Genomic DNA, 21,262 nt, shown 5'->3' on the forward strand with positions numbered 1-21,262 from the left:
AAAAAAAAAAAAAAAAAAAAAAAAAAAAAAAAAAAAAAAAAAAAAAAAAAAAAAAAAAAAAAAAAAAAAAAAAAAAAAGAGAATATCAAATGAATTCAAACTTGAGTTTGTGAAGAAATAATTCACACTTTATCAGTTTGGTCCAGCTTATCTGATTGAGTGAATTTGGTCTAATATTTTGGGGTTGACTCCGTGTGGAGTGGATATTTTGTGAGTTTGTATATTGTTATGGGCCCATTAATAGAAACTTTGAAAGTAAATATTCATCCAATATTTTGTTCTTGTTGTTGTTTTTTTATATCAGGTTCATCCGATTTATAATTGATATATACGTAAATACGTCTGTACAATATCAATGTAGTTATGATTCATGAATATTCAAATCTGTATGGTTGGAATTTCATGTGTTCAGCCGACTTGCTCGCATATTAGTCGTAATCATAGGTTGAAATTGGTGTAGGGTTTCGAACGTCGACTAAGAAATAAATAGTTATATTAGGAGAATGTCTCAGTTTTGTCTTTTCTTAAGTTGTCCACGGATTTTTTAATTCCTAGAGAGACTGAACATAGAACTCGATAGAGACTCTTAATTTGCCCTGCCTATCCTAATCTATCGGTATAATGGTTCAGTTACTTAAAATTCAAAATTTCATTAATGAGTAACATGCATAATAGTAATCGATAAGGCGATAACTAGTTTAGTGGTCATAAAGGTCTAGAAATTAAACAAACCTCAAAGATCTTTTAATAAGCATAAAATATATGGGAATGTATACATGATAGTTATGGATAACTAGTATTTATAGTGGTCATAAGGGTCTACAAATTAACTAAATGGCGCTACGTAATGTTCCAAATGTGGTCCATGAAAAAAACTTTCAAATGATCCCACACGACATGGTTGTCTCTGTAAGTGTATTTGGGCAAACTCAAGTTGAAGATGAAGTTTAGGAAGCGGTACAAAATATGTCTGCACAAGCTTCTGTCTTGGCACATGCATCTGATGCATGCACAAGCCTCTGTTCGACAAAAGAGCATCAAATGCCTGTTGATTTTGTCTGTATGTCTTGGTTGTGAAGATATATTTAAGGCATGTTTTAGGATATTACTTGGAGGTAAAGTACGAAGAAAAAGGAAGCTTGAATATATTTAGAAGATTTAATGAGATTAGGAAATATTCGTTTAACAAAGAATAAAGTTAAATGGAATATTTCTTCTTGATTTTAGGAAAGTTGTTAGCCTTATGAGAGTCACGAAATCTCTTAAATATAGAGGGTATATGACTTAGAAACTTAACTCTCCAGAACGTAAAAAGAGAGGAAAAACCTTGTAAGTCTTTTGGCATCTTTGGGGAGAAAAGGGTGAGGGTTTTTGTATTTAATTGAGAGTCATGGGTGTAAATCATTGTTGTTGATCTTAGGGATCTCTTAGTGGATTGGAAATAGATTGGGAACAAGCTAAGAGAAGATCTTAGGTTTGTATAAGTCCAATATTGAGCACTAACTGTAATTGTGCTCAAGAAGTATTTGCAACAAAGTTTGAGGACGTAGGCATTTGCTGAACCTCGTTAAAAATTGTGTGTCTCTTGTCTCTTCTACACTACCAGTCTCTTCAACAAAATATCTGGTGGTCGATAGGCTTTGATTCAAGAGAAATACTCTAAAATAGCACTAAAACAAGTTTTATGGACAATTATAGCACACACATTCCATAAATTTCTAAAATAACACTATTTAACACATTAAAATATTTAAAATTAATTTTTAGAATTTTTTTTTTAGGTTTGGGTTCTCAATTTCACATCTTGGGTATAGTTTTGAGGGGTAGGGTTTAATATTTTGAATATAGGATTTAATTTTGAAAGATTAATTGGTGTTATTTTTGGAATTTTAAAGATGTTGTGATAAGTTTGGAAAAAAACTTATTTTGGTGCTATTTTTGAGAATATCTGTTGATTTAATGGTATACTATTCATGATTCATGCCACAGTAATGGATACGACCTAGCTAGCTCCCACTGTTCAATCTCAACGACAAGGCATTCCGCACATACGAATTCGTCTAGTTTTCATAATTTTCGCCTTTTAGTTGCACACCATCGTCATTATGATGCTTCATATTCCAGAAATGCATGCGCGTAACCGAGAAACGATGAAAGTGACAGATTTTATCAACATTACTATCGGTTATGTCATGTTCGTAAAAGTGCCAGATTTTTATCCCTGAACTCATTTTTAGTCTTTGCGTCTGTAACGTAGTTCTAATGCCAATATGCCAACATGCCAACAAGGTTATGAGTATACAACAGCTTTACCCGTTACATTCCACTCAACCAAGTCACCAAGATAAGTATGATATAGACTTAGCCCTAATTGTATCGCGCTATACAACCATAAGATAGAAACAGATACACTATATGACATTTATAACGTTATTTGAATTTTTTTAATACATCAATATATATATATATATATATATATATATATATAAAGTGTTAGTGTTTCTTGAACAGAACGGCTCTCCACGAGCTTGTAACAGGGTGGCGGATCAAATAGGCCGCCCAACTTGTGGTTTGGAGTCTTTTGACCCTTAGATGAATACTACTCTATAATTTGTATACCAAATTGGCCAGTCTGTTGAAACCGATAAATGGAAAATATAATTAACTTTACTCTATCTTAAGATAAAAAGGAGAAAACAGTCAAAGCTGCCGACAAACCCAACCTATAAAAAAGCTATATAAAGTAGAAACCTTTCATTTTTAACATTCATGCTTTAGTTAGATGTGAGGAAGACTAAGATAAAACCATGTACATAGTAGACGTGGTCTAAGAAGTACTATGCTATGGGCTTCCACCAATCTTGGTTTACTTATTTAATCCAAAAAAAATGAAATCATTTCTCAAACTTCACTATTGCATCTATCAATTTTTGCCAGCCACTAAAAACAATATTAATATATTTGGTTGCGGTGTCTTGTTGGGTAATAATTCTATTTAAGAATAATGTCACAAGGTGCATTAGTGGGATCTTGTTATTTTCCTATTAATTAATTGATAACATGTGTCATGTCCCATATGGTTTATATATAATGGAGTGGTTAAACTAAAATGTTGTCATTCCCTCAAAATCTTACAAACCCAAAAAGATATGCATAAATACAAAAAGAACAAGATTTCTAAAGATTAAAGACGTAATTAGTAATATTGTTATATTCTAGTAATAAGTAAGGTAAGCAAATACTATAGAGTATAGATCGACAAGAATTTAATTCACTATGCAAAAGTTAATACAACCCAAAAAGGTTTAAAATATCTTCAAAATTCACAAAAAAAAAAATCCCAAACAAAGACTTTGTTGTAAACCACCACCATAGCCAAAGCACCTGAAATAAGATAAAAAACAAATATCTAACCATTTTCAATTAATTTTTTTTTTGTATTTTACTATTTTCGACCACAAATAAAAAACAGCTTTATGCATTTGACATATTAAATGCGACGAATAATTTTACGTTTCTAATCATTTTCTCAAAATTCCTTATTTTCTCTTCCTTCCTTAGCCATTAAAAAGAACAAAAAAAAGTCAAAAAAAAGGGGAAAAAAATACAAACCAGAAAAATTCGATTTTTTTTTTCTTTCATCTTCTTTGTTCTCCTTCTCTCTGTTCTTCTCATAGTCCTAAGTTCATATTTTGCAGAGTAGACAAAGATTCAAAAACATCCTGTAACCAGTCTGGTCTTTGCTGTAAACTATTCTCTTTTTATGAGTACAGCTTTGGCTATATTTTATTCAAACCAAACCCAAACCCCAACACTCAAAATCTGAAAAAAAAAAATTCAGTTTCTTGATCTATTCATTACCTTGATCAGTCTTTCATGGGACCGTTACTTCTACTAGATTTCTTGTCTTAAAAGGTAAATAAATTTTATTGTTTCTCTCTCACTTTTTCTGTAGTTTGGTCTTTTCTTGATCTTGGAAAGTTTCCATCTTTACTTTGTTTCCAACTTCATATAACAAATACAAAACCCTAATTTCTTGATTTCTTTCTTCCGGATCTGTCCCATTCTCAGGTTTTGTTTTTTCTCTGTTGAATCAAAATGGGTATTGAAAAGTTCGGAGCTTTCATCTTGATTCCAACGATTTCGATCTTGATTTGCATCTGCCATGGATTCAAACCTCAAGACAATTACCTAATCAACTGTGGCTCACCAAGCAATGGAACCTTAATGAGTCGAGTCTTCATGTCTGATAAGCTCTCTTCGAACTTGCTTACTTCTCCCAAAGAGATCCTCGCTGGCGAAGGCTCAGACGTTTACCAGACGGCAAGAGTCTTCACCGGAGTCTCTACCTACAAATTCTCTGTTTCTCCTGGTCGTCATTGGGTTCGTCTCCATTTCAATCCTTTTGACTACCAAAGCTTCAAAATGAGTTCAGCTAAATTCACAGTTTCGTCTCAGTCTCATGTGCTTTTGAGTGATTTCAGTGTTAGTAGTACTAGACTTGTGAAAGAGTACTCTTTGAATGTTGATAAGGATGATTTAGTCCTCACGTTTACTCCCTCCGGTGGTTCGTTTGCGTTTGTGAATGCTATTGAAGTTATCTCAGTTCCTGATACATTGATCACTGGTACACCAAAGTTTATAGGCAACCCTGCGCAGAGTCAGGACATATCTTTACAAGCTCTTGAAACGATTCATAGAGTGAACATGGGAGGTCCGCTTGTATCGGCTAACAACGATACACTTACGAGAACTTGGGTGCCTGACTCAAGTTTTCTCCTTGAGAAGAACTTAGCTAAGACTGTCTCTAAAGTTGCAACTGTTAACTATGTTAACGGTTATGCTACAGAGGACTCTGCTCCAAGAGTTGTTTACGGTAGTTGCACTGAGATGAACTCCGCGGATAACCCCAATAGCAACTTCAATGTCACATGGGAGTTCGATGTTGAGCCAGGCTTTCAGTACTACTTCCGCTTCCACTTCTGCGATATCGTTAGTTTGGCTCTAAACCAGCTTTACTTCAATCTTTATGTTGACTCAATGACTGCTGCTACTGATATTGATCTTAGCACTCTTGTGGATAACACATTGGCTGGTGCGTACTCGATGGATTTTGTCACGCAGTCGCCTAAGAGTACTAATAAAATCCGTGTGAGCATCGGTCCATCGACTGTTCACACGGATTATCCAAACGCGATTGTGAATGGTTTGGAGATCATGAAGATGAATAACTCTAAAGGTCAGCTAAGTACAGGGGATTTTGTGCCCGGTAGTAGTAGTTCAAGCACTAAGCAGAATCATGTTGGGATGATTATAGGTTCAACCATTGGTTCGTTGATTGCGTTAGTCTTCTTGGGAGGTTGCTTTGTGTTGTATAAGAAGCGGAAACGTGGCCAAGATGGTCATTCGAAGACTTGGATGCCGTTTTCAATAAATGGAACTTCAGCTACAATGGGAAGCAAATACTCTAATGGTACTACGCTTACAAGTATAACTACCAATGCCAACTACCGTATTCCCTTTGCTGCTGTGAAAGACGCTACGAATAACTTCGACGAGAGTCGTAACATTGGGGTGGGAGGTTTTGGTAAAGTTTACAAAGGAGAGCTTAATGATGGCACAAAGGTAGCTGTGAAAAGAGGGAATCCAAAATCTCAGCAAGGGCTTGCGGAGTTCAGGACAGAGATCGAGATGTTATCGCAGTTTCGTCATCGTCATTTGGTTTCTCTGATTGGTTATTGTGATGAGAACAATGAGATGATACTGATATATGAGTATATGGAGAATGGAACAGTAAAGGGTCATCTTTACGGGTCAGGTAACCCTAGCTTAACGTGGAAGCAACGGCTTGAGATCTGCATTGGCGCGGCTAGAGGGTTGCATTACCTTCACACTGGTGACTCGAAACCTGTCATTCACAGAGATGTGAAGTCTGCAAACATATTGCTAGACGAGAACTTCATGGCTAAAGTTGCAGACTTTGGACTGTCCAAGACTGGACCTGAGCTTGATCAGACTCATGTAAGTACTGCTGTGAAAGGAAGTTTCGGGTATCTTGATCCTGAGTACTTCAGAAGGCAACAGCTCACTGAGAAATCCGATGTTTACTCCTTCGGGGTTGTTCTCTTTGAGGTTCTCTGTGCTAGACCTGTTATAGACCCAACACTTCCAAGAGAGATGGTGAATCTTGCTGAATGGGCAATGAAATGGCAGAAGAAAGGGCAGCTGGATCAGATCATTGATCAGTCGCTTCGCGGTAACATCAGACCGGATTCGTTAAGGAAATTTGCGGAAACAGGTGAGAAATGTTTGGCGGATTACGGAGTAGATAGACCATCTATGGGAGATGTGTTGTGGAATCTTGAATACGCTTTGCAGCTTCAAGAAGCAGTCATAGATGGTGAACCAGAAGATAACAGCACGAATATGATTGGTGAATTGCCTCCACAGATCAACAACTTCAGTCGTGGAGACACGAGTGTTAACGTTCCAGGGACAACGGGACAGTTCGAGGAATCGAGCATTGATGATCTCTCTGGTGTTTCCATGAGTAAAGTGTTCTCTCAACTGGTGAAATCTGAGGGAAGATAGTGAGGGGATTTTGGCACATGTAGTGTGTGATTCTTACATACAGAAGCAGAAGTAAGCAAATTATGTAAACCAGGAAAAGCATCAGGTTTTTTCTCAGATAGGATCTTTGTTCTCTGCTCGACCTGTTCTGTTCTGTTCTTCATCAGTGAAAAAAAGTTTCCTCTGTTTCATTTTTATTCCTCTCTCTCCCTTTATCCTGAGTTTGTATTTTATTGATGTTCATTTGAAATTGTCTGAGATTTGTTTGTTCTTTTTATTATATGGATGTTTTTAACACTCTTTGTTGTTTCAATTGTATTGTAATTTTAGAGAAGTCAGAATATAGTTCTTTCTTGTTCTTGTTTGGTTTGAGAAAACTGGTTCTTTCATCTTTAATCGATATTGGGTTTTGTCTTGGAACAGCATAGGTCCGGTTCCGTTGGTTTGTTTGTTTCATTCACCACGACCACGTCTTGAACTACGGTTTCTTCTCCAGTTTAAGAGTTCAGCTAGTAACAAACTCTGTTCATCCGGGAAATCAATGGGTTACCAAACCGACTTGGGTCAACGGCGGGTCAATGAATTCTAATTTTAACAAGTTTAGCAAAAGCAAAGATAGTTTCCGATTACGTTAAACACAATTCACTACAACAAAATTATGAATTAATTCAAAATTCTAGATGTTTTGAAGCAAATTTTCATGAATTATAACATTTGTGAAACATAATAATGATTATTTGGTTTTCTTGGGTTTACTTGGTTTAAGCGGGTAGTAAAATATAACCAGACCGGATTAATTGACAATGTTATTCTCATCTCTAATGGATAGTTTTGCATCAATCGTCGATATTGGCAACCTTAGTAGTGGACGCACAAGACAAACATTTCCATACTAGTCTGAAAACAAACCCCCTACACGACGACCTTTGGTTCTTCTTCATAGCTTTCTTCGCCGCCTTCTTTCTCCCTCCTCCTAAACAACTCCGATTGTTTCTCCGGTCGACGGCTTCGCCACCACCTTCACCACCGGCCTCTTCGGTCTCTTTTGTGGTAAAAGTGTAGCTTCTAAGGTACATTTGTCTACAAGATATGCTGTCAGCCACCGTGGAGCGACGCTTGCTACCGCCGTGGGTGATTGACCGTAGGAACTCCGCCTCCGCCATTGGCCACTTGTAAACATTGCCGTAAGTCATAAGTGGCCGGACACCAATGGTGTCGCTTGTGATAGTTACATAATCATCTATGCATTTGGAGGCCATGGTTGCTTTTTTGGAGGGTACTTCTAACTTATAGTGTGCACTCCTTATTTTTGTTGTGTTCGTTGGGTTTATGTAGCTTTTATATATATTCATAAATCCTTATCCGTATCAAAATATATTCCTTTTATTTTCTTTGGTAGAAAATACCAAGTCAGAGAAAAAACTTGAGAAGTTTTCTCAACTTGATTCTTGTATACTTGTCAACTATATAAGAAGAAGCATTACCCAAAAAAGAGAAGGTCTCTAACATCCCTAAAATATCTCCCCATATCCCTCTTGCATTCTCAAATCCGTTCACTCTTCCGACTTAAAATCTCTATCTCTCTCTCTCTCTTAATCTTTCTATATCAAGTATTGTATTTATGAGTCAGTTCACAAGCATCAATAGTAGACTACAAATTGTATTTTTAAATCACTTCAGAAGCATCTTTCTATATCAAGTATATATAGTAGTTTAGAATTGGCAAAAAATTAAAACCAAAGATAAAAAGGACTATTATTGGTGAAAAAATTGAGATATGTTGGGATGACCAAAATTTGGTGAAATCAGATGTTCAGCTTATTCCATGAGATCCACAACAAATAACACCTTACTGTGTGTACCATCAAAAGTTTGGCGTTTTCCTTGATACTTGGGTTCAGAAGAGTAACTATGCTAAACTCTTCATTCGTTGGATTCCCACTAGAAAGGCTAGCTAGTTCCATGATTCCATCTCTCTTTCTCATAATTTATTCACGTATTGAAAAGTTCTTTAAAATAAAGAAGCCAAGTTGAATATTTTTCTGACCAAAAAAAAAAGACTAACAAATAAAAAGTGTTACCCACTATAGGACTAGGAGACGTATAACGTATTGACTCATTCGTCACCTGAACAAAGACATGTTTTCACGTTTTCCGAAGCGTTACATGGTAAGCTCTCTTGAGATGTCCTCCCATTGTTTATAATCTTTTCTGTTATGGTTTCTCTTCGGAGAGAATATGGAGAGTTCCCATAGGTTTTTGTTGATGGCACTAATAGTAGCCTCCTCTTTTGTTCACCATGTTCAAGCACAAACAGGTAAACCCACATTTTAATTCAAACGTTTAGGATAATTTTCGTATACCTTTTGAAATAAAGAAATATGTTATTAGACCCGTAAAATTATTTGCATGAGCATGGTCTGTCGTATTAAGTGCTATTTGGTAATGCTTGTAAACTATCTAAACAAAGAATCTGATACGTAAACTAATGCAGAGTTCATCAGTTTGGATTGCGGATTATCCCCAAGTGAACAGTCTCCTTATATTGAGGTGGAAACTGGATTAAATTTCTCATCAGATTCAAGCTTCATCCAAAGTGGGAAAATTGGTAGAATTGATGCAAGCTTAGAGTGGAAGTACCCAAAATCACAGACAACGTTGAGATACTTTCCAGACGGTCTACGAAACTGCTACAATCTGAGTGTGCACAAGGGAAGAAATTATTTGATCAGAGCTACAAGTAACTATGGAAATTACGATGGTCAAAACGTTTCTCCTAGATTTGATTTGTACATAGGCCCTAATTTTTGGGTAACAATAGATTTGGAGAAGCATGTAAATGGTGACACATGGGAGGAGATCATTCACATACCAAAGTCAAACTCGTTGGATGTGTGTCTCATTAAGACAGGCACATCAACGCCAATCATGTCGGCCTTGGAACTAAGGGCTCTACCAAATGATACTTACAACACAGGATCAAGTTCTTTGAAGTCGATACTGAGGTCCTACCTAAGTGAATCAACAAAAGTTACAAGGTAAATCAGCTTTAAATATTGATACTAAGATTTTTTCTCATTCGGTTGTTGATGGTTACTAATGCAAGATTATATGAACCGCAGGTTCCCAGATGATATACACGATCGAATATGGGTTCCACATTTTGAGTCAGAATGGAAGCAGATTTCCACAGCTCTCAACGTCGATAACTCCCTTAATAGCTATTTTGTGCCGAAAGAATTGCTCATGACCGCCGCAATACCTGCTAATGCCAGTGCACCGTTGAGTTTTTCTAAGGATCTTGAGTTCCCTAATGATAAATTAATCATATATTTCCACTTCACTGAGGTACAAGCTTTACAGGCCAACCAGACTAGAGAGTTCAGCATTGTGTGGAATGGAGAAGAAATTTATCCCACTATGAGGCCTCAATATCTAGGGGTCACCACTGTTTACACCCGGGTACCATCTCTTTGTGAAGTAGGAAAATGCTTGTTACAGCTTAAAAGAAATCATAATTCAACGCTCCCTCCTCTGCTTAATGCCATTGAAGTTTTGACAGTTATGAAGTTACCACAGTCTGAAACAAACGCAGATGATGGTACATTTTTTAAAATTTAATTACTCAAAACATAGTGTATGCTAAAATTTAACATGTGCGTAAAACTTTATGACAGTGATTGCTATAAAAAACATCAAAAACGCCAACAGATTGAGTAGAATCTCATGGCAAGGAGACCCATGCGTACCACGGCAGTTTCTATGGGAGGGTCTAAGTTGCCACGACACGAATGTGACTACGCCACCAAGAATCATTTCCTTGTGAGACCTTTATTACACAATCCATTTTAGACTGGTTAGAAAACATTATCTAACTTCCTCACACTTGTTCTTTTTACTTGGACTTTTAAACAGAAACTTGTCTTCAAGTGGTTTAACGGGAAATATAGCAACTGGAATTCAAAATCTTACCCATCTGCAAAAGCTGTAAGTATGTTTATTAGTTACCGAAAGGAAAACTAATTAGACATGCCAGTGACATTTTTACCGATTTATTACAAACTTCAGGGACTTGTCAAATAACAATTTGACCGGACTGGTGCCGGAGTTTCTAGCTGACATGAAATCGTTGCTGCTCATGTAAGTTTCCAGTATGCTATAGGGTATTCTCATGGATCATGTTCACCTGAGTACTAAGATTTTTCTTGTTTTAACAGAGACTTAAGGAAGAACAAACTGAATGGTTCAATACCAAAGACCCTACGTGATAGAGAAAAGAAAGGACTACAGCTATTGTAAAAGCATATCAGTCCATACATTTTCATTGAAGATCCCTTGACTTGTGGCACAAGGCTTGTGCATATAGAATACTTAAAGATCAGTATATTATTTTGCAGTGTTGATGGAGATGACAAGAAGGGCGATGGCAATAAATGTTTATCCAATTCATGTGTCCCAAAAAAGAAATTTCCAGTGATGATGGTTGCATTGGCTATTTCCGCAGTTGTGGTCATCGGAGTGGTACTGATTCTCATTATTGTGTTCAGAAAGAAGAAGCATTCGAGTCCAGGTTTTTGCAGAGACTCATCAATCAATCAACAACTATAAACTATAAGGTGTCAATGATATGGTTGTTTTACTAAAGTTTTCTCTATACATCTTTGTTCCCATTGCTAGTTGCTATATCGGAACAGTTGATTGAGACAAAAAGGAGAAGGTTTACTTATTCAGAAGTTGTGGAAATGACAAAAAACTTCCAAATAGCTCTAGGGGAAGGAGGGTTTGGCGTCGTCTATCATGGTTATCTGAATGATTCAGATCAAGTAGCGGTTAAAGTACTCTCGCAGTCATCATCACAAGGCTATAAACACTTCAAGGCCGAGGTATGATATGCCATAGATCTTCTAACAATATATGAAGTATAATCTATATATACCGTAAAACCTCATAAGTTAATAATATTGAGACCACAATATTTTTCTTATTTTATACACTAATAATTATTAATTTAAGAGATTAACCTGGGTGACAAAAAAAAAGAGATTAACCTAATTTTTGTATATATTTAAAAAAAAATTCTAATCTAAATAAGAAACTTTGATAAAATTTGTATTTTTCTAAAATTTCTTAATTTATGGATGTAATTCGAAATAAAAACACCAAAAGTTTATGATGATTAAATATGAGTTACAACAAAAATGCAAATTTAAAAATAAATAAAAACAACACTAGAGTCATGTTTACTTAATTGTCTTAGTTATATCTGAATAATTTATATAATAATTAATTCATGTTAATAATGAAACCATATACTTACATATGATTTTCAAAAAAAAAATTATCTTATTATTTTAATGAAATTTGTTAACTTTTACAGTTGCCCAATTTGGGACTAAACGAACTTAGGCAACAAATGATTGTTTAAAATTGAAGAAGTTGAAAATATTAAGCTGAATAAAATTGGGCTGAATATTATTCAACTTATTCATCTCCAAAATAGTGGATGAACAAGTTGAACAATTTTTCTGTAGAATTAGGGTGCAAATGGTTGCACAATTGAAAATGTTTAAGGAGTTGAAAAAAAATATTTAACCAACTTTCACCATTTGAATGAAAAGAGTTGAACAAGTTGAAATAAATTATTAAGGCCATTCAACTTAAAAAGTTGAAAAAATAAACTAATTTTACAGCAAAAATGTTCAACTTGTTCATCTACTATTTTGGAGATAAATGGAAAAATTGATACAGTTTATTTTTTCAACTTTTTAAGTTGAATGGATAAATAATTTTTTTTCAACTCCTTTCATTCAAATGGTGAAAGTTTGTTGAATAATTTTTTTAAACTCCTTCAACATTTTCAATTGTACAACCATTTGGACTCTTAGTACTTTATAGAGATTTTTTTGTATATGTTTAGCATCATGTTCAACCAATGTGTTTTTTCATTGTTGGTCATTAGGTCGAACTTCTTCTAAGAGTTCACCACATAAATTTGGTAAGCCTTATCGGATATTGCGATGAAAGAGATCATTTGGCCCTCATTTACGAATACATGCCCAATGGAGACTTACGAGATCATTTGTCTGGTGAAATATGGATACACGCATATATATATATATATATATATAATAGTCATTTGAATCAAAATAAATGATTCATACGATAGCTAATTCTGACTCAAATACAGGAAAAAAAGGTGACTCTGTTTTGAAATGGACCAGCAGACTACAAATAGGTGTTGATGCTGCACTAGGTTCGGGCTAACTCAAAACAGTTTCGCTAACTTGTTTTCATTACAAAAGCATTCATGTTATTAGTGAATATCAATGTATCACATATATGACTATACATCTTTATATTACAAAAAGGACCAGAATGTATAATGATGATTAACAATTTTCTACCAAGTCTTCATTCAACTGAATTTCTGACAATCAATTAACATGAATGAGTCTGTTGCATATATAGGATTGGAATATTTGCATTATGGATGCCGACCGTCGATGGTGCATAGAGATGTCAAATGTACCAATATATTGTTGGACGATCACTTCAGGGCCAAAATCGCAGATTTTGGGCTTTCAAAATCGTTTCAAGTTGGAGATGAATCAGAGGTTTCAACGGTCCTTGCTGGTACTCCCGGATATCTTGATCCCGAGTAAGTACTATTAGTTCATTCCCTTGATATATATATACATGTTGTCATTTCAGTTGACATTCATCTGTACTGCTTTTATATATAAATCCTACTTCATCTTCTTGTTTCCAGATATTATAGAACATGTCGGTTGGCTGAAATGAGCGATGTATACAGTTTTGGGATTGTATTACTAGAGATGATCACAAACCAACATGTGATTGACCAAGCCCGCGAAAAGCCTCACATTACAGAATGGGTGGCATTTGTGCTTAGTGAAGGAGATATTACAAGGATTGTTGATCCTAACCTTCATGGTGAATACAACTCTCGTTCAGTTTGGAGAGCTCTTGAATTGGGTATGTCATGCGCAAACCCTTCTTCAGAAAAACGGCCAAACATGTCCCAGGTTGTTATCGACTTAAAAGAGTGTATAACTTCTGAAAATTCTATGAAAAGTAAGAACAAGGACTCAGACTCCCATGGTTCCTTGGAACTTAGCTCGAGCTTTGATACTGATGTGGCCCCTAGTGCAAGGTAGTATTTACATAGGCGTCTTGCTCACATCCGTGTATTTCTGCTGGTGGTATTTTTTCTTTGGTGAGAGGAGTGCTTGATTCTATTAGACATCACAAATTTACAAGTAAAGAACATACTGCATACCGAATGTTTTGACAGACTTCGCTTTTCTCCGGTTATCTTCCTCACTTGGGAAGTTTTGTTGGCTTGGAAAAAATTAAAAACAGAGTCTTCTCCTTCCATCTTGAGGATTGAGGAAATATGAATACTGTGACAGCTAGAAGGAATCGAAAATCTTTTCCTAACTTGATGGCTCTTAGGATTCGATAAAAGTGACTGCTCAAACAATACACTTGTTCCCCTTGTTTTTTTTGTTTAAATTTCTTTTCTTGGCAAGGGATCAGATTTGGTCTATTACACTTGTATAACCTCAACATTTTCAATTTATGGTCATGAATTGATGCTGATTTTTAATTCAGTTTTTATATTTGTTTTTATAGTTTTTAGATTTTAGAACTTAGTTTTAGATTTTGCTATTAGATTTTTGTTTTAAAAGCCCCCTAAAACCAGTTTTTTATTCTAATAATTAAATAACAATGTATATATTAGATGAGAAATTATGGTGAGAGATCCCCATTGCACATGCTCTTATAATACATAAGCAAGCTGCTGTTGAAAATTGGTTAATATCTTATATGTGTTTTGTTTATGATAAAAATTAGTAAACCAGAATATTGTGAAGAGAAATGAAGGATGTATTGTATTGGAACAATCTTCATGATACATGTATAAAGTGCTATAAGATTTCATTTATATTGAAACCCATCACTGATAAATTTTTCAAAAACTTAGTTATTATTCATCTGTTTATTGATAAAATTACTTCACTCATTAACATTAACCTTATTAGGGTAACTACAAAGCAAATATTTCTTTAAGAATATGACCACCAATGCCCTATGCGATGTGGTTTTACACCTCCTCGTACATTTTTTCGCAACCTCCTTCCTACATCCTCCAAAACATCTTTGATCACTGTCCTCGTTTCCCTCTTTTCTTGAGAACGTATAGCTCCTAAGGTACATTTTTCTACAAGATATGCTCTCGATCGCTGTGGTACGACCCTGGTTACTGCCGTGGCTGATTGATTGTATGAACTCTGCCTCTGCAGCTGGCCACTTGTGAATTTTGGCGAAAGTTGTACCCGGCCGGACCCAAATGGCATCATTTTCGACGTTTACACAGTCACTTGTGCATTGGGAAGCCATGGCCGCCGAATCTTTTTTTCTCTTTGTTAATGTTGAGTTTGGCTTTGTATAATTAAGATGTCATGTTTTGGTTAGGGATGTCAAAATGGTTGACTCAACCCAACTCAACTCATTATCCAATGAGTTAAAAGTTAAATGAGTTTATGAGTTAACTCAACTCATTTAACAATTGGGTTGGATCAACTCATGAATCCATTTAGTTATATGAGTTAGATGAATAATTGGGTTAATTATAATATAAATTAATTATATTTAATAGAAAATAATTATAATTAATCTTTATCATCATTTTCACCATCATCATCATTATCACCATCATAACTTTCTGGTGTGTTTTGGCAAGAAAATTACAGGTTTGCATTTGGCGGAAAAATTGTCGGTTTGCGTTTTTGGCGGGAAATTTACGGGTTTGCTATTTTGACAAAAATTTTACGGATTTGCATTTTGGGGGGAAAATTGTGGGTTTTCGTTTTTGGCGGAAAATTTATAAATTCAAAATTTTGGCGGGAAAATTACGGGTTTGGGATTTTGGAGAAAATTATAAGATGATGATGATGACATCATGTTGTTGACTATGATATATATGTTGATATGATGATGGTGATGTTAATATGATTATGAAGGTATGATGATGATGATAGTTACATGATGGTAGTATGATGATGTTGATAGTATGATGATCTTGATGATATTAGGTTGATAATGAAGAAATTGATGGGTTAGTGATTAACTCATAAACTCATTATAACCAAACTCATTTGACTCATGAACTCATTTAGTCATCAACTTATTTAACCTATCAACTCATTAGAGTCAAATTTTGAACTCATTAGGATTCATGAGTTGAGTTGAATTGGGTTGACTCATTAATCTTGACCCATTTTGACCCCCTAGTTTTGGTATAATGATATATATATATATATATTATAATGATGGCGAGATATTTGTGGTAATAAAATTAGAGTTGACTGAAAAAGTAAGACTCAAATAGAGTGACTTCCATAATCAATCCTCCTTAATCAAGAATTGTGTGTATTTACGTGTCATCCATAGTCAAGGATGTTTTTTCCAAAATTATTAATTATAATCAGAATTTTGGGTATAATAAAGGAAAGATTGGAAACATTTGACTGACTCCGAACAGAAATGGAAAGATGTGACAACAAATTTATGTCCTGCTAATATTTTGTTGAATACAAAGTATCCAACATGTCCTGCTAATACTTTGTTGAATACAAAGTATTCAACAACCATACTATATGTGCTTGTACACTGACTCACAATAAAAGACATTTTTATGGGAAAATTGGAAATAAATAAACAAATTTATGTCCTGCTAATATTTTTTTTTCCTTCCCAAAATTTATTTTTATTTCTCAATTGTTTATGATCCAGTAAGACCAAATTTGGCTCACTCGATTTCAACCCAATATCAAGTATAAATTGGTGTTTTTCTAATTTCAGTTAATAAAATTCTACAAATTTAATATGAATATATAACTGAGGATACAATTGGTATAACCTAACCTTATCAGTCCATCTGAAAGAAGCATCAGTGATGATATCAGACTAAAACTCATATATAAGACATCCTATGACTATTAATTATCTTAGTTCCTTAGAATTGGACTAGGGAAAAAACCTTAAAAATACCTCATTTATTTTTTATTTGGAAGTTTAATACCTCATATTATTTTATTAGAATAAAAATAGTTCATTTAATTATTGTTGGACAAAAAATACTTAATCTTTGTATTATTAGTAGATTCATATCTCTGACTTAACATCCGTTAACGGGTGTGACGGAATTATTAGACGGTGTTAAAAGTTTTAATTAAATTCTTACTAGATATATATTATATTTAGTAATAATACGAGTAATGTTAGCGTGGTCCGGTGGTAATGGTTGGTTTTCACCTCACACCATTTGTGGGTTCGATTCACATCAAAAACAGATTTTTTTTTTGGATTTTATCTCTCGTGTCTTGCCTTGACTCAGATCATCACCGTCGGAGATCGTGCTACTTTATCCATTTCAATGGGAGGAAAATCAGAGCCGGCGAAATCGGAATTCATGGCGACGACGACGATGAGTCCAGTTCTGATCAACAATAGTTTATTCTCTTTTGAATCCCTAAAATTGAAGACGAAGCAACAAGAGCTCTTGCTCCGTATGTATCTCGATCCTTGGTCTCGTCTACATCTTAGCCTTCATAGCACGTCTCTTTAGTGTTCTCCGAGACGAATCCATGATCCACGAATTCGATCCGTATTTCAACTATCGTACCACTCTTTTCCTCACCGAGAAAGGCTTCTACAAGTTTTGGAATTGGTTCGATTCTGAGAGTTGGTACCCTCTTGGTCGAATCATCGGTGGTACGCTTTATCCTGGTCTCATGGTCACCGCCGCTTTAATCTACTGAGCATTGCGATTTCTCCGATTTTTCGTTCATATCTGTGAGGCTTGTGTGTTGACGGCTCCGTTCTTCGCGTGGAGAGAGACGAGAGTCAAAAAAAAGAAGATACACATTGCTTTTGATGTGGATCGAACCCGCATATGGTGTGAGGTTAAACTCAACCATTACCACGAGACCACACTAACATAACACATATTATTAGTAAATATAAAATATATATCTACTAAGATTTTAACTAAAACTTTTCATACCTCTGACTTAACATCCGTTAATAATTAAATGAAGTATTTTTATTCCAATAAAATAATATGGGGTATTAAACTTCCAAATAAAAAAATAAATGAGGTATTTTTAAACTTTTTTCCCAATTGGACTAGCATCATGCACAATACTTTTATGACATATTCATTCGGCATGATTACACTGATTTGAAAACTTAGTGGATAGATAAGATTTTAGATTCTTAACCGTGTATCTAAATCTGATGTATGTTGTGTAATATGTATACTGAAAAATGAAATGAAAGCTGTTGGGACAAAATACATTTAACTTGTCACTTGTAACCGTTAGATAATAACGCTTTATCAGTTTTCTTTAACGTCTATTTATTGTTATCACTTCTAACGTGAGTTTACAAAGTTACAGAGAAACCATCAGTATACAATACATACTACATCAATAAATACTCGTCTTAATCAATAACCAACGCACTACAGTTTTTGGTTTATATAGTTACCAAAAAAATTGTAGCTATTTATCTATTTTTATCGCATATTTACATTTGCTACAAATTTATTTCAAAAAATATTTGCGCCTATACGGTGGTAGCAAATAAGAGGGTGATAGCAAATCGTAAAAAATTTGCCACAAATAAAATAGTGTCAATTTGCTTCAATTTTGTTTCACTATCATTGTAACAGTTTGATACAGATTCTCACAATAATTTGTATCCCGAATAGTTACATATAACTACATTTTACCGGAAAAACAGCTTTTTCATACCTGGACTATTGACTATGCGAAAACATACGTTGATTTATAAAAATTTTGAATTCTATATTCAGACTTTTGATTTTGTGCTATAATATACAAAACCTAATTAATTATTATCGCTGTTACGTCAATCTGACATGGAATCCACGTGTGCATCAAAACGAAGTCGTTTTAATTGTTCAAATAAAAATTAAAAATAATGTTACATGCTAGGGTCTAACGGGAGAAGTCAAACATCATAATAACTTTCTTGTAACCACTAGGACACACATATAATTTATAGTTTAATGAACAAAGATTCAATATCACCTCTCTTCTCTCTCTCTTTCTCTACAATCAATCAAAAGCTTCTTTGTTTCCTCCAATATTATTTTTTTAGATCTGGCTAAAATTATATCGGAATTGAATATATATCCACCCGATTTGTACAAAAATTGATTCGAGATCTGTTGTGATTTTTAGGTAGACCAAACCCCAGTAATTGAATCGATCAATTGAGTAAAAACCCTAATTTTGTGATTTGTGATTTACAGCTTTTGAAGATGGGAGATGAAACAGTTGAGATTACGCTACGGAACGTGTTGAACCTCTTCATCTTCTCACTAACAATAACGAAATCCAAAACAAGTGCAGAGAAGATCTTCCGAGCGCTCGACATTTACCAAACCATCTTACACCTAATTCCCAAAATCGATCAGATCTTCAGGTACAATTCTACTGTGTCTTCTTGCTTTGACTAAAGAAGAAGCAGATATATTAAATCTTGGTTCATTAAACCACAATAGATCTATTTGTCCGAGTGGTAAATGAGAAGTTAAGTGGGACTACACATTTTACCTGTAACTCATATAGCTACAAAAAATAACAAACAAAAATATACAACCTGCTACTAGCTCTCTATGTAAAAAATTTATGACTATGGTTGAATTGTATTTATACAAATTATTTATATTATTATTATTATTTTTAAATTATGAATGATGTTTTACTTTTGGAATAAAATGATATTAAAATAAAAATACTATAATTATTATTATGAAACCATCATTTAAAAAAAACTGTATGACAAAATAAAATAAAAAACATAATTAAAAATAAGAATACTCCAAAAAAAACTGTAGTGATACTCCTAAAAAATAAAAAAGTAGATGAACACACTATCCTTTCCTGCAGCAATCTTGAATCTCAGCTAGATTTGTGTTTCCATTGAAATCCATAAACGGGTCCAAGGTCACCTTTCTCTCTCTCAGTCAGTCCAATACTGATATAAAAAAATGTTCAATAAATCAGTGTGGTTGCCAAAGAAAGAAAATGTTTTAAGTCATTGTAATAAATATCATAAGTGGAAAATTCCTTCATAAGTTGAATTTCATATGTGGATCCAAAGATATGGAGATTAATTACCCTTACAAGCAAACCAGGAAAAGACATTTAGATACATATTAAGAGGTAGTAGTAACTCACCTGAAAGCCGAATTTAGATAATGTGTCAGTTCTTGTCCTATCGTTCTTTCAGTTTCAATTTGAGATTATCTCCTTGACCAGATTCAAGTAGAGGAGTTCCTCATGCCAGTCAAAAATCATCCTAGGGAGAAAACATGAAAACTTCTTACAGTCAACTTGAAAGGATTGTGATTTAGCATGTTCATCAGAAGATTCACCAGTTCCGGCTTAACTATGAGGACAGGCAGTATAAGAAAAGGGGCAAAAAAAAAATTTGTAAGTTAAAGAGGCACAAAAAAAAAACTTTGTAAGTTAAAAGGGCACAAAAAAACACAGAAAGTTTTTCTATAGGTTAAGGAGCATTTTTTTCAAGTTTGCCCAAGGGCATGTAATATGTTTAAGTTGGCACTATCTCCAGTGAAATCCCAATCTCAAATCACAACAAAATTTCCCAAAACAATCGATTCTCCTTCAGCAACCATCACCGGAGAACATAACCTCAAAATCAATCTTTTGTCCGTTCGATTCCGCCATAGACGACGGCGCTTGGCCATCACCAGCGAAGGGATGAAGATGAGTTACACCTTCAAAGCAAGAAACGAAAGTATTTGTGACACCCTAGTTTCAGAGACTTGCGAAGAGGTTTAAAAGAACTGATTTTGCCACCTATGTCACAAAAGTGCACTTATCTTTTCGGTCAAGAGTCCTGAGAGAACTCCAGAGTTAAGCGTGCTTGAGCTGGACTAGTCTCAGGATGGATGACCTTTCGGGAAGTGACTGTCGGAACTTTGCTAGTGAAAACAAAACACAGGGAAAGATCATGTGGTGATTTGTAGGGACGGTAACAAATCTTTAGAAACAAATTATTTCCTACATTTTTAACGATATTTTCCGTAAGAAATCGATCATTTTCTTATTTACTGTAGACCAATGTTGATAATATTTCAGTATTTGTCAATTTAACATGCTTAGACGGATGTATTTGTAACTATAGCGTTGATACAAAGTAACAGTCTAATAGGAGATAAAATTTCCTAATGTCGGCAAGCCCCAAAAGATCAGATATATATGACATACAAAGTTATCTAAAACATTGAATATCTAAAGAAGTTGTGTCCCTATTCTAAGGCAACTAGGGTTTGGACTTTGGATTTTGGAAGCAATTATGTTGGATATGGGTTTTATCCAATCTTAACAGGCCTCCGCTTGGCCCATATAAAAAACAGTCAATGAAGCTTCGAGAAAAGTTGACTAGCCGAATAAAGTTACACAGGCTGAGAAATATGCTTTAGTGGCCCATTAAGCGACAGCTCAAGTACAAATGACTGCCGCCAAGGCGGTTAGGATGGAAAACGGTACCACATCGATCCCAAGGCAAGAAACTGATATGTCCCATCAACTATAAATAGAGATGG

The 21,262-nt window shown here is 34.7% G+C and overlaps 3 protein-coding genes and 1 long non-coding RNA gene across 7 annotated transcripts; 3 read left to right on the forward strand and 1 right to left on the reverse strand.

Moving 5' to 3' along the window:
• On the forward strand, positions 3,541-6,931 carry LOC104780443 (receptor-like protein kinase HERK 1). Its single transcript, XM_010504942.2, has 2 exons — positions 3,541-3,915; positions 4,072-6,931. The coding sequence occupies exon 2, from the start codon at positions 4,099-4,101 to the stop codon at positions 6,589-6,591; it is 2,493 nt and encodes an 830-aa protein (XP_010503244.1). The 5' UTR covers positions 3,541-3,915; positions 4,072-4,098; the 3' UTR covers positions 6,592-6,931.
• On the reverse strand, positions 7,328-7,829 carry LOC104780444. Of its 2 annotated transcripts, XM_010504944.1 has the most exons (2): positions 7,589-7,829; positions 7,328-7,543 (listed from the first exon to the last, which is right to left on the reverse strand). In XM_010504944.1, the coding sequence occupies exons 1-2, from the start codon at positions 7,827-7,829 to the stop codon at positions 7,407-7,409; spliced, it is 378 nt and encodes a 125-aa protein (XP_010503246.1). In that variant the 3' UTR covers positions 7,328-7,406. The 2 variants fall into 2 exon arrangements, with proteins under 2 accessions (XP_010503246.1, XP_010503245.1); XM_010504943.1 differs by having other exon boundaries at positions 7,328-7,829.
• LOC104780445 (putative receptor-like protein kinase At3g46340) lies at positions 8,809-14,132 on the forward strand. Of its 2 annotated transcripts, XM_010504946.1 has the most exons (13): positions 8,809-8,887; positions 9,065-9,608; positions 9,693-10,171; positions 10,248-10,392; positions 10,486-10,557; positions 10,639-10,710; positions 10,788-10,865; positions 10,968-11,076; positions 11,265-11,453; positions 12,530-12,656; positions 12,758-12,823; positions 13,039-13,228; positions 13,340-14,132. In XM_010504946.1, exons 1-13 carry the CDS (start codon positions 8,809-8,811, stop codon positions 13,746-13,748), a joined length of 2,559 nt encoding a protein of 852 aa, XP_010503248.1. In that variant the 3' UTR covers positions 13,749-14,132. The 2 variants fall into 2 exon arrangements, with proteins under 2 accessions (XP_010503248.1, XP_019099904.1); XM_019244359.1 differs by lacking the exons at positions 8,809-8,887; positions 9,065-9,608; positions 9,693-10,171; ... (3 more) ...; positions 10,788-10,865; positions 10,968-11,076 and having other exon boundaries at positions 11,256-11,405; positions 13,349-14,132.
• LOC104780446 lies at positions 18,683-20,576 on the forward strand. 2 transcript variants are annotated; one of them, XR_766745.1, is made up of 3 exons: positions 18,684-18,866; positions 18,938-19,110; positions 19,950-20,576. It is a non-coding gene; the product is annotated as an uncharacterized LOC104780446 (long non-coding RNA). The 2 variants fall into 2 exon arrangements; XR_766744.1 differs by lacking the exon at positions 19,950-20,576 and having other exon boundaries at positions 18,683-18,866; positions 18,938-19,296.

The sequence above is a fragment of the Camelina sativa genome, chromosome 4 (genome assembly GCF_000633955.1).
Source record: "Camelina sativa cultivar DH55 chromosome 4, Cs, whole genome shotgun sequence".
Classification (NCBI taxonomy): domain Eukaryota; kingdom Viridiplantae; phylum Streptophyta; class Magnoliopsida; order Brassicales; family Brassicaceae; genus Camelina; species Camelina sativa.

Excerpts from the sequence above, each read along its gene's own strand:
- LOC104780444 (XM_010504943.1), bottom strand. The coding sequence starts at position 7,829 with ATGGCCTCCAAATGCATAGATGATTATGTAACTATCACAAGCGACACC.
- LOC104780445 (XM_010504946.1), top strand. The coding sequence starts at position 8,809 with ATGGAGAGTTCCCATAGGTTTTTGTTGATGGCACTAATAGTAGCCTCC. Across the intron at positions 9,609-9,692 it reads GAATCAACAAAAGTTACAAG|GTTCCCAGATGATATACACG; the intron begins GTAAATCAGCTT and ends TATGAACCGCAG. Across the intron at positions 13,229-13,339 it reads CCCGGATATCTTGATCCCGA|ATATTATAGAACATGTCGGT; the intron begins GTAAGTACTATT and ends TCTTGTTTCCAG.
- LOC104780443 (XM_010504942.2), top strand. The coding sequence starts at position 4,099 with ATGGGTATTGAAAAGTTCGGAGCTTTCATCTTGATTCCAACGATTTCG.